At 47.5% G+C, this 12,118-nt stretch overlaps 1 protein-coding gene across 10 annotated transcripts in view; it reads right to left on the reverse strand.

Moving 5' to 3' along the window:
- HECTD4 (HECT domain E3 ubiquitin protein ligase 4) overlaps window positions 1-12,118 on the reverse strand; it is a 197,667-nt gene that overhangs the window by 33,701 nt on the left and 151,848 nt on the right. For all 10 annotated transcript variants that reach the window (XM_020979892.2, XM_020979896.2, XM_020979895.2 and 7 more), the window contains 10 exons: window positions 11,373-11,476; window positions 8,288-8,449; window positions 8,052-8,200; window positions 7,746-7,825; window positions 6,535-6,698; window positions 5,843-6,080; window positions 5,162-5,298; window positions 4,460-4,586; window positions 1,520-1,657; window positions 876-1,012 (listed from right to left, as the gene is read on the reverse strand). In XM_020979892.2, coding sequence (XP_020835551.1) covers window positions 876-1,012; window positions 1,520-1,657; window positions 4,460-4,586; window positions 5,162-5,298; window positions 5,843-6,080; window positions 6,535-6,698; window positions 7,746-7,825; window positions 8,052-8,200; window positions 8,288-8,449; window positions 11,373-11,476 — 1,436 coding nt within the window. The remainder of the gene's footprint in view (window positions 1-875; window positions 1,013-1,519; window positions 1,658-4,459; window positions 4,587-5,161; window positions 5,299-5,842; window positions 6,081-6,534; window positions 6,699-7,745; window positions 7,826-8,051; window positions 8,201-8,287; window positions 8,450-11,372; window positions 11,477-12,118) is intronic.

Here is a 12,118-nt window from a genome sequence, read left to right on the forward strand (position 1 = left end):
ATTTAAAGTTGCAAGATGAAATTAGGAGCTGGCCTAATTCTGTGTTTAAGACAGAGTGCATCACTGCCAGTCCTGACCTGAAAGATATGCTGCATTAAACTCCATGGAGGTCTGAGAGCTAACTTCTTACAAGGGTGTCTGAGAGGACTCGGCCCAAAAAGCGGCCTGGCTTGCTCAGCAGAGCCTGAATGCTGGTCTAGAGTTTCTTCTTAAGGTCTGCATCTGAATACTTGGCTCAGAGCTCACAGAACTTTAGAACAGGAGTGGTCCTCAAAGATCATTTATTCCAGCCTCATCATTTTACCAAACATGAAACTGAGGTCTGGGAATGTGGAGAGACTTGCGAGAGCCCTAAGGCCTGGGGGGGTGGGGGGGTGGTGGTGTCAGAAGCAGGGCCCAGAGTCTTGTTCCCAGGGTCCTTGCCATCACATTGCACTGAGTTCTCCGATAGTGAGGCAGTGTGCCATAAGGAAGGGTCTTGTCTTAGTTAATCTTTACAGGATCCAGAATCCCAGAATCTAGGCATAAAGCACAAAACTGAGCATGGCCGGCACTTGATATCTGCTGTAAGTTTCTTTCTTTGATTTTTAAACAATTTACCTCTCATTTACCTCAGTTACGGAATGGGAGACTGGGAAGTCAGGGAGAAGATGGGCACGTGTCTTTTCAATAACCGGTCTGTCTGGACTGACTGCTGACCATGTCCATCACAGCCAGGGCAGACAGCAGTGCACCTGCTCCCCCTCCTCTGCCTTGGCCGCAGGTGCCAGAGCCACGGGCTCAGGAAGCTGCAGCCCACTTCAAGCTCAGTGATGGGAGAAAAGAGAAGAACACCTTGAGCACAGCAAAGGCATGTTTGAAAGTCTTTTACTTACCGAGTCCACATCCAGAACAACTCCATGGAGGCCAAACGTTTTCAGCATCCCCCGGATGGCAAATTTGGGGAGCGCAGTCCCCACGGCACTGCTGGCCACATTGTTACTGTCTGGAGAGCGTGTGACCACCGTGAGCCCTGGGGGCCAAGGGAGGGAGAGATTCATTCAAGAGTCTGGATCCCTGTGATCCAGCGTCATGCCTAAGCCTGCTCCAGGATGGGAAGGGGGGTGTGGGCAGCATCTGAACATGCCCTCAGAGGGGCTGCAGATCATCACCTCAGGCGATGGGGCCAAACTGACACATACTGGCTAGAAAAGACTGGCAACCTCCTTCTTCTCCTCGCCCCTGCCCGTCCTCTTAGGGTGATTCCCCTGACAACCACAATTTTCTGTCTGTGCCTCATGTGCAGCTGAGAGAAGAGGGATCCCGAGAATGCCTGTCCTTACTGGAAGTCTTCAGGGCTGGCTGAGGGCTCCAGCAGAGGCACCCAGGAAGAGTGGGTGTAAGAGAAGCCTGGAGCCACACTGCTGCTTCCCTGAGCAGTTGCATGCCTGGCCCTACACTGTGTTTCTCAAGCTCATGGCTTTCAAAAAAACCTATTCTCAATTCCAAATTTCTAGCAAAGCAAGAAGGAAAAAGAAACCTTTGCGAACTTTATCAATCGTGAATTTATTTGCTTCATCTTTGATGTCTTCAATTGTGGGAAGATAAAGATCTCTAGGGATGCCACCATTCTCCTCATAGAGAAATTCTACAGTCTGCCGGGCGATATCCACCATGCCTGAAAGAAGAAGATGCCTTTTGGTGAAGCCTGTTGCTGGTTTCTGCCCATTCTCCCTCACTAGCCCAGGCTGGTAGCCTCTTCAGGGCCACACGCACATCCATTTGTCATGAAGTGAGGGCACATTCCCATTCACAGACCAAGCCTGGGAGCTGGGCTGTCCCCTGCTCCCCTGGGATCAGTAGTCACTAGCCTCACAATGAAGCTAACGAAGGCCATGTTGCACTTCCTCAGAAAAAATAGGCAGGCTGGCTTCCATGTGGGCAGTATGGAGTTGCTGTGGGGATGTGTGTGTGTGTGTGTGTGTGTGTGTGTGTGTGTGTGTGACATATATTCATCACATCTGCCTACCCACGCCAGATTTTTTCCCCTGATGCTAAGGGAAATGTTTGACAGGATTTGCTTTTCAATAAAGGCTATCTCTACCACTCCTTATTTACTACTCTGCTCATTAGCAACAATTAGCAAGGATAACAATTTGTAGTACACAATTCTGAAAGAGGTTGTAATTAGAGAAGGATGCTTACAGAGAGAAATCAGTGCCAAATGAAACAAGAGGAGAGAGCATGGGCTCAGAATCATCCCCTCCTCTAAGGCACTTTAGTTTCAAGGATTCTATAAAACATCTCCCACCATTTTCCAAAGAACTCTTTAAAAACCACACCTACCATGTAATGTGCAGGAAACTTTGCACCTGTGCATTAAACCAGGGAACCATGAGGACTAGTTTTATTTTCTTTCATGGCATCATGAGTCTCTGAAGTCTAGTTCTCTCTCAAAGAAAATGCTTCCCGACCAACCTGAGCAATCTCAAGCAAGAACTTCCTTCCTTCATTCCTCCACACCACAGAGCAATTACTGTGAATACATACACCTTTTAAAAAAGGAGGAAACATCCAGGGACTGATACTGAAAGAGAACACTCAGCCAGTCTGAATCACAATGCATCCCTGAGAACCTGTCGTACTTCAGGTGGTCCCTACTCAAAAGCCTCGGACTGGAAGCCCCCTGACACAACGCTCCCGGTTGCTGGGATGACTCCTACAAATGATCAGTCTTGGGACCTCACCACCTCCTGACTTCATCCACAACTTGACCTGCTGAGAATAAGTGAGCCAGCCTCAGAGATCCATGGCAGGAGACCGTGAAATGCATTCCACGTCCGATCATTTTCGTGCCTTCTTAGCTCAGGGCATCAGGCCCATTGCTGCCTCCGAGTAGATGGGGAAACAATGTGGCATGATGAAAAGAGGGCTGGATTTGGGGACTAAGCAGATGAATTCATATCCAGGCCCTGCCATTTAGCAGCTATGTGACCTTGGGCAAGTCACGGCAGCTCTCTGGACCTCATGTGTAACATGGACAGGTTGGGCCAGATGGCTTTTAAAGTCCCTTCTAATTCCAGACCTATGATTCAATGAACTGTATTGGGATAAGTGGTTAAGAACTAACCTGGAAGTCAGAGAAAAAGGGGAACCATGGTCTAAGACAACACAACAGCAGGCTTTCTTTCTGATCCTGGCAGAGGGAGGAACTGTGTGTGTTAATAATGGTCTTTACATCTCTATTTCCTATAATCTTTTAGGGATCAAAAACTTATATAAATATTATAGATTATTATACAAATGTTGTACTTATGAAAGATTACAAAGATTACACATTGCTCTAAAACTGTGCTTATGCGCATCCAGTAGGAGGGAAGGGCCTTGAGGACAGAGGCTATTTTGTTTCTGCCTTCGCACCCTTGGTACCCAGCACAGTGTCTGGCCCTTAAAAGGCAATTACTATATGCCTGTTGAATGGTCATTTATAGTAACGATCAACATCTTAAAACAATGGGTAACAGCAAAGAAGTCAGTCCACAGAAGTCAGCTCCTGCCATCGCCTCCTGCCATTTGGGAAGGGTGACAGCAAAGTCAAGCGGATCACTCCTGAAATCCAGAGATGCTGAATGTGTGAGTGCCACTCATGGATATGGTGCTGGAACTGAATGAATTTCATTGAGTGGAAATACAAGGCTTCCAGAAGGCTGGAACTCTCAGCCTACATGGAAGAGTAAGGAGGGTAAAGGCTCCCAGATTAAATCCTGGGTTCCCTTGCTGGGACTTGAATCAAGCCTGAAGTCTAGATTTTATCCCTATAAAAAGAGCTCCAGCACTACTTGTAAAAGGGCATTTCTTCTCCTCTAAAGCAGATGTTTACCAAGAAGAGGAAACACAAGAAGAGAAAGGGAAGGGACTAAAAACAGAATAAGCTGTCTGCAGCAATTTTCAGGGCCCAGAACACTGAACATTCACTGCTAATCTGACATCTAAGAGCAAAACTTGCACTGTTCTTGGGCTAGTAACATCTCTCTGATCTTAAGAGGTGCCTGAGAAGAAAAGCCAATTCTATAAGCTCCCAGAACTTATACACTCAGCTACATCCTTTTAAACACGGCTTTGTAGAGACCAGCAAGTGAGAACCAGACACTCAGAACAAAAGCTGCCTCAGGTGAAGGATGCGAAGGTAGGAGGAGTGAGCTGAGGCCTGTCCTCGCTTCTCTCTTTTTTTTTTTCTTTGTTTTTTCAGGCAATTGGGGTTAAGTGACTTGGCCAGAGTCACACAGCTAGTAAAGGTCAAGTGTTTGGTCTGAGGCTGGATTTGAACTCAGGTCCTCCTGACTCCAGGGCTGGTGCTCTATCCACTGCTCCATCTAGCTGTGCCCTCTCCTCGCTTCTCTTAAGCGGAGTTCATGTCTCTGCATCTCCCCTTCCTGAGCCACCCCACAAGTAAACAAAGCAAATAAAGGGGCCAGCAGACCTAGTTGCAGAGCCCCCTTAATCTGGTCCAGGCCTGATTTTCGCTCAGCTTCATTGCGGAAGCGTCTTCTAATGGTAGGAAACACTTTGGTTTCCCAGGCTTTCACGAGCAGGGCATAGTGATCCTCCTGGAAAAGAGAAGGCAAACAGACCAGGGGAGGATTAGCCAGGTTCAGTGGCAAGTGGCAATTTCCCATCCTTCCTTCTTTACTGAAAACCACTCCTTCCCCCTGCCAGGCCACTAGGCCATGCAGGCTACCAGTGGAGAATAGAGTCCCAAGACGCTGGGGCAGGGAACAGCTGGATTAAGGCCAGTTTCCCCATTTGCTTCAGAAAGCATGAGGGAAATTTCATGTCAGCCCAACCTTACCGAGTCCCTGCCAAAATACATCCTTTTTTGAACACCCTGGATCTGTTACAGGCAAAAGAGACTCTTGATGTAAGCAAATCAGAATCTTGCAACTGCTTTGTAATCTGTTTGTTTTTTAAATAAATAAATCAGAGATGCTTTTCAAAGTCAGATTATTTGACTAAAAATCCTTCTGCCTCCAGACCTGGCTTGGCCACTGTCTCCCATTTTCCATCTTCCATCCCTCTCATCCAGAAGTAACTCCTTCCCAGTAGTCTCTTCCCTTTTCACAAGTTTCACACCTGCTCTGGTCATGCCCTTCCCACCCTCTCCCTGTGGCTGCATCGCTCTTACTTGGGGGATGTCGTCATCGTCATCATCATCACTCTCGTCATCTGCAATGGGAGGTGGGTGGGGATCTGGGCCTGAGGTGATGAAATTTTCATAGCTGAGCTCCACTTTGTAATGACAAGAGCTGTCACTGTCATATTCTGTAACAGAGGATAATCAAACTATACATTTCATGTACGAGGAGACAGGAAGGCCCTTAACTAATGGCACCCTGAAAAAACCAGCAACAACATCCCCCATTCACCTGAGAGAAAGGGGTCTGGAACTGTGAGGAACTTCAAGCAAACAGTCAAAGGAATAAGATATTACCTATAATTATACTAAGAATTTTTTTCAGGGCACAATTAATTCAACAGAGAGCAATTTGGATAATTCTTCAAGATGAAAAAGAGAATGCTTTTTGTAATGAGGCATCCAAGTCAGCTTCCTCATCTGTAAAGGAGGGAGTCAGACTTGCTGACATCTGAGGTCCCTTGAAGGTTTAGAGATGGGATCCTAAGTTAGTTAACTGCTCTGTACCTCAGCTTCCTCATTTACAAAATGAGGGAGCTAGAGGAGATGTGTTCTAAACACTCTTCTAGCTCCCCACCTTATGACACTGTAATCCTAAATGAACATTTTGGTAATGTTGGTATAGGAGAATTCCATTTTCTAAGGAGTAATGAAACACCCAGGGCCATTTACGTTGCTGAGCTGTGGCCACGGCGGCAATGCGACAGGGAGGCCCATGTGTCCCTGGGTCAGACGCTATGCTGGTGCCGGCATCATTGTCACTGTCGGATGCCATGGCAAAAGGAAGGGCTTCAAAGTTGGCGCTGATCTCCTCAGCCAGGTCAATGCACAGGTCAGCAGCATTCCGGTGGGCCTGCCCTTCGGCATAGGCAAACTGGCGAGACCCAAAATTAGCCCGGATCTTGGTATTCTGAAAGGAGGATCATGGGGGGAAGATGAGAAGCTGCTGCTTGATTTTACTCCCTGGAAGGGCCTGAAAGATGCTAGTGCAGACACAAAGCCTCAGAGGCTCACATCACTTACTTTACAAAGTACTGCTCATCCCTCCCTCCCTCCTTCCTTCCCTGCCTTTCTTCTTTCTTTCTCTCCCTCCCTCCTTTCTCCCTCTTTCTTCCTTCCCTCCCTCTTTTTTTCCTTCCCCTTCCTTTCTTCCTCCCTCCCTCCTTCCTTCCTTCCTCACAAAAGTATGATGTGCTAAGCACAGGACAGCTTTACAGATAAAAACAATCAAGTCCTTCCCTAATCAGGTTAATTCTGCATTTCCTTTTCACTGGGAGCTGTCATCGAGTTCTTTATATTAGATTTCTGCATTGCTGATAGAAGCCAACCCCCCAATCCCAAGGTTTCTAAATGAGAGGACCTGCCTTTTTCTGGATGTGAACCACAGGCCACATGCCTCCGGAAACATCTTCCAGACATGGGGGCAGGCGCTGCCCACAGTACGTGAAATAGACCCGGCCCTTGGGGGGCTGTCCTGGAGGGGGAGGGGTGCCCTCTGTTCTTTCCCAGCCGATTCCTGCCCCATCCCCTACAGAACAGAGGAAGGAGAACATCAGGGCCATCTGCATGGCCATGGACAGCCATTATTAGGATCATTTCTGATTTGAGATTAGCTTGTCTCATGTTGTGAAGGTGAAATGGGCTAGGCTCTTGGACCGGCACCACCAACAGAAGGGGTTGGACAGGGTGGACATATAGGCTGCCTTTGCATTTAGGTTACTTAAAGGAAAACAAATAGAGGAGATCATAATTCACTCCAAGGTCCTGGTGCTGGCTCTTTTAGAGGCCTCTCTGCTAAAAATGCCTGCCAGCTCCCAGTAAATGTCTGATGTCAATATTCAGTATGTCAAGGACCTGAGATTCTGTTGGTGACTGCAGATACTGTAACTTAGCACATCAGTCTTAGGGAGCTGCCTGAGGCTCAGAGAATTTAACTAAACCCCTGGCCACTCAGCTAATCATTGTCAGTGGTAGGATTTGAATCCAGGTCTGCCTGATTCCCAGTTCAGCTTTCCATCTGCTTTGCCACAATGTCTTGTTAGTTCCCTTACTTAACAAGTATTTATTAAATATCTCTGTGCCAGGCATGGAGGACACAGAGATAAAATGAAAACAGTCCCTGGCCTCCAGAAGCTAACCTTAACACATGAAACATTTCAGAGGGGCTGGGGCGGCACTATCAACTAAGGGAAAATTTGGAAGCAGATCATACCAGGTCAGCACTAGGGTGGGAGTGGGGCCTCTGAGGGGAGCACTGAGAGCAGGACAGAGGCCTGGGGACAGGAAATCAGATGTCAGAGCGTGGGGGGGGCAGGAGGGGATATCTGCTTGACATCATTTATGACAGCAGACAAGAGGCAAAACCTCAGAATTTCCTAAGAGGACCCAGAGATAAAAATAAAGATGACTCATAAATGACCAATCCTTGGTTCCTAAATGAGATCCTGACGCTGTGCCCCAAACAACTCAATGCCTGAGTTACGTGGCACGTTCTGTTCATTCAGTGAAACCGCCTGGAAGGGAGGCGAGAGAGAGGAGAGTCGGCTGTTCTGAGAGCTGCCGCCGGCCCACCTACCAGGGGAGAGTGTCACATCCAGCCGCACGCTCTTCCACTGTAAGAGGCTGGAGCCGTTATAGTGCACAGCACGGCCATTGCTAGCAACGAGAACAAAACCAAGGCAAAGAATGGTGAGCCTAGTTAAGAAAAGCCATCTCGGCTGAAATGAAAGGAAAAGAATAATTGTAATATGGCTTTGAGAAGGAACATTTTCTTAAGTTAAAGCCTGGAGGGCTGTTGGTAGAGGAATGGTTTTTAAATAACAAAAGCCCCAAACCCTTAGGATTCTTCCTTATCCCCTTGAGATAAACAGTAGCCACTTACTTGTGGAAAAGGCAAGTCCCCACAGGATTGGTCCAGGCACCATCTCGTTTTTCTGCTTCGGTAGCAAAGCCGAACGAAACTATTGGTCCAGTGTCATCATCTGTATCTCCATAGGAAACAACCTCAATTTCCCAGTAGAAGGACGGAGCCTAGGAAAAAGTCAGGGACAATCAGACACCCTTTCTCTAGCCTTCTCTTTCGAACCTGAAGATGAAAGATGGTCTCTTTTGTCTCACCTGAATGGGAAGTGGGGAGGTCGCATAGATAAATGTGCCCCGTGGGAGACCTCCACCAGCACTTGGATCAGCCAGGAAAGTCACAGAGGTCAGGTGAGATGAGAACATGCAGGCTCGAACAGGTGGAAACACCCGAGAAGGACTCCAGGTGATTTCCTTGGGCTGTGGCAAGAAGAACAGTAACCCTTTCAATAGGTCTGTGAATCCTGGGGTTGCCCAGTGGAGGAAAATACCTTTATAATATCGTCATCACCACCACCCAACCTTTATAGAAAAACTAAGATTTTGCAAAGCACTTTACATATGTTATGTCATTTAAGCATCACAACTAATCTATGAAGTGAGCACCATAGGCATTCTGCTCCTCAGTTTACCCAAGAGGAGACTAGAGCTCATACAGGTGAAGTGAACTTCCCAAGATCATACAGCTAATGAGTATACTGCACATACACTGTGGTAAAGTAACATATTAGGGGCCTGCTTAATGAACTACTGGTTAATTTGGGACAGCACCCCAATGAAAGCAGGCGCTAACAACCTAGCCTCTTACACAAACAGCCCTTTGTGGAGATCTACCAGGCATTCTGAGAACTGTATCTTCCGCAGTGGTCCCAAACGGAATTGTTAGAATCCACCGTGATTGTGTATACAAGTGGATTATGGGGGAAGGTGTGACTGGAAACAAAGTCATCTTTTCATACTTCCTTTGCACTGGCAAAAGAGTCACGCTTATTCAGAGACTGAAGAGCTTGATCCCTCTACCAGCGATCTATTACGGTTCCTGGGACTTCAAATCACTGTGCTCTCTTGTTCTCTAAATTAAGCAACACTCCACACAACTTAACAAATATTTAATAAGTGCCTACTATGTGCAAGGCACTGGAAATACAAATCAATCAACCCATAAACATTTAAGCCCTTATATAGCCAAACACTGTGCTAATCACCAGGGAAACAGAGAAGCAGCAAAAATGGACAAAAAAATAAAATGGCTCCTGCCCTCAAGGAGATCAGATTCTACTAGGAAAAATGTTTGGGGGTGGGAGGGAAGGATGAGATTTAGAGAAACAAAGCAGAAGAAGAAGCACATTCCAGACACAGCCAACAGTTTGTAAGACTGTATGGACACTGTAGAAGGAACACCAAAGAAGTCCCATTTTACTGCAGTGGGTGGGTGGGTGTGGGTGTGGGGGGTGGGCGTAATGTGAAATGAGGCTGGAAAGGCAGGTAAAGACAAACTGTGGACAGCCTCGAACACGAGTCTGAGGAGTTGATATTTTATCCTAGAGAGAAAAAGGAAGCACCTGAAGACTTGTGAGCAGCAGTGACACGGTCAGACCGTGGTCAGACTAAGCAGCTGATTTTGGCAGATGTGTGGAGGCCGGATGAGGGAGAGGGGGAGACTGTAAGCATGGAGATGCTGTGGAGGGAGAGACAACAGGGCTTAGCAAGGGAAAGGTGGAGAATGAGAAAGGAAGAGTCTGGGGCGCTGATGAAGTCCAGGACCTGGGAGTCCAGAAGAATGGCTGTGCCCTCAACAGAGAGCAAAGAATGCAGCAAGCACAGGTGCTGAGGAGCGGCGCTGAAACGCCGTTCTGGACCCGCAGCCCTTTGGCTGCTGCGGAGCCACCCAGGCAGAGCTTCTAGTGGGCAGGCGGTGATGGAAGATTTGAGTTCTGCAGAGAGATGAACTCGTAGGAACAGACGAGATCACCAAGGGAGAAAGAGCAGAGAAAGAAGTGGGGCCAGGAAAGGGCCTTAGAGGGCCCTCATGTTCAGCGGGTGAGAAATGGATGAGGAACCAGCCAAAGAAACTGAGGCACAGAACCAGGAGGAAGCAGTTGCTATCACAGGAGCTGAGGGAAGACAGAGAATCCAAGAGCAGGGTTAGTCAAGCCCCCTGAACTACTCCAGCGTCAAGAGCTGTAGGAAGAGAATGAGGACTGAGGAAAAGCCATCTCATTTAGCAGTGAAGACATTACTGCCAGTTTTGGAGAGAAAGGCTTCAGTCAAGTGGTCAGAAGCCAGAATGTAGGGGGCTGAGACTAGCTCCAGAGACTGGCAGGGTCAGGTGAAATGTATCAAGGACAGAGGAGACCTAAGCATGTCTGTAGGTATTGGGAACGCTGTCATGCCTAGGGTGAGAGGCAGAGGAACCGTGCAACCTACTGGCAGGGGAGATGGGAGGGGCTGGAATTAAGGGCACAAAGCGGGAGAGTTGGCCTGGACAAGAAGAGTGGCTGATGTTTCCTCAGAGACTAGGACAAAGAAAGAAAGGACAGGTGACAGACAGTGTACTGGGGATCTGAGATATGGGAACCAAGACGGAAGGTCTCAACTGTCCCAGTAAAACTGAAGTTGAAGCCATCTGCTGAGACAGGGCACAAGGATACCCTGGAAGAGGGAGGGAGGGAAGACTTCTGAAGAGCCACTGAAGAGCTAACAACAAAGGGTCAGTCAGAAGTGAATTCCCAGTTAAGTTCCGGTCACAGGAATGGAGCAGGCTTCATGGGTCCTAGGCTTCCTCCAGTAGTAAAGATGGCAGCTGGTGGGCTGACCCAGGCCTAAGAATTGGCAAGAACATAGGGAAAAGGGATTCAAAGGGTGAGGATGATGGTTAAATTGTTCTTTTAACTACTGAGTCATGATGAGCCCAACTAGGAGGAATAAGGCCGAGGAGGAGATGGAAGATCCCAGAACAGAATTTCTGATTCTGATCAGTAGTAACTAATACACAGTGCCAAACGAAATGCCCCTCAACAAAGTGGCAACTCAAACCCCTCTTGTAAATTCTGCCAATGCTTTGCCAAGTAGTTTTTCGTTTTGTTTTTTGCTTTTTGGTGAGGCAATCCGGGTTAAGTGACTTGCCCAGGGTCACACAGCTAGTAAGTGCTAAGCGTCTGAGGCCAAATTTGAACTCAGGTCCTCCTGACTCCAAGGCTGGAACTCTATTCACTGTGCCACCTAGCTGCCCACGCCCCCGTCCCCCCCAGTAGTTTTAAGATGTCTGACTCTTCGCCCAAGGGCTAGGTCTCCATGTCACAAAAGAACAAAAAGCAGACCCTGAGGACTGCTTGAGGCTTACCTGTCTCCGGTCTGCCTGGAGAGGTGGGGGTGGGGGGCGAGCACAGTCTCGGTAGAGCATCCTTAACCTCTCACACTGCACTTCTACAACCAGAAGCCGCTCTCCTGCAACATTACAAATCAGACTGGGGAAATGCACCACAAAACAGCAACAGCAGCCCACGGCACATTTTTATACAGAGCGTGAAGTTTCACGACGCTTTTTTCTCAATCCTATGAAGTAAGGAATATAAATGTTACCATCCCCATTTTCTAGATAGTTAGTGAATACAGAGCAAGGATTTAAACCCAGTTTTCCTGACTCCCCATTCAGCACTCTGCTGCATCACTTCTCTCAAATTCCAAGAATTCCAAATTCCAACTCCAAATCTTTTAGAACAGGAAGAAATTGCTCACGACTTGGCTTCAACAACCAACACATTTTACAAACATTTATTAAGCACCTACTATGTGCAAGGCACTAAGGTAACCAGTTAGGATACTAAGACAAAAATCACAACAGTTCCTGCTCTCAAGAGGTTTACATTTTATTTGTAGATAAGGGGCTACTAGGGTGGGGTATCTTGGACATTTTAAAAAAAGACAGATATAAAAAAACCCCCACTATAATTGATTCATTCACTATTTACCTAGGGCTTAACATGTACTAGACACTATGGAGCACATAAAGTGTGAGAGAAGGTCTCTGAACTGCTTATGGCCAAACGAGGGATTCTCAGCAGGACTTAGGTCCATGATGGAGCAGTA

Source organism: Phascolarctos cinereus, unplaced genomic scaffold, assembly GCF_003287225.1.
Source record: "Phascolarctos cinereus isolate Bilbo 61053 unplaced genomic scaffold, phaCin_HiC Scaffold_4;HRSCAF=312, whole genome shotgun sequence".
NCBI classification, from domain to species: Eukaryota; Metazoa; Chordata; class Mammalia; order Diprotodontia; family Phascolarctidae; genus Phascolarctos; species Phascolarctos cinereus.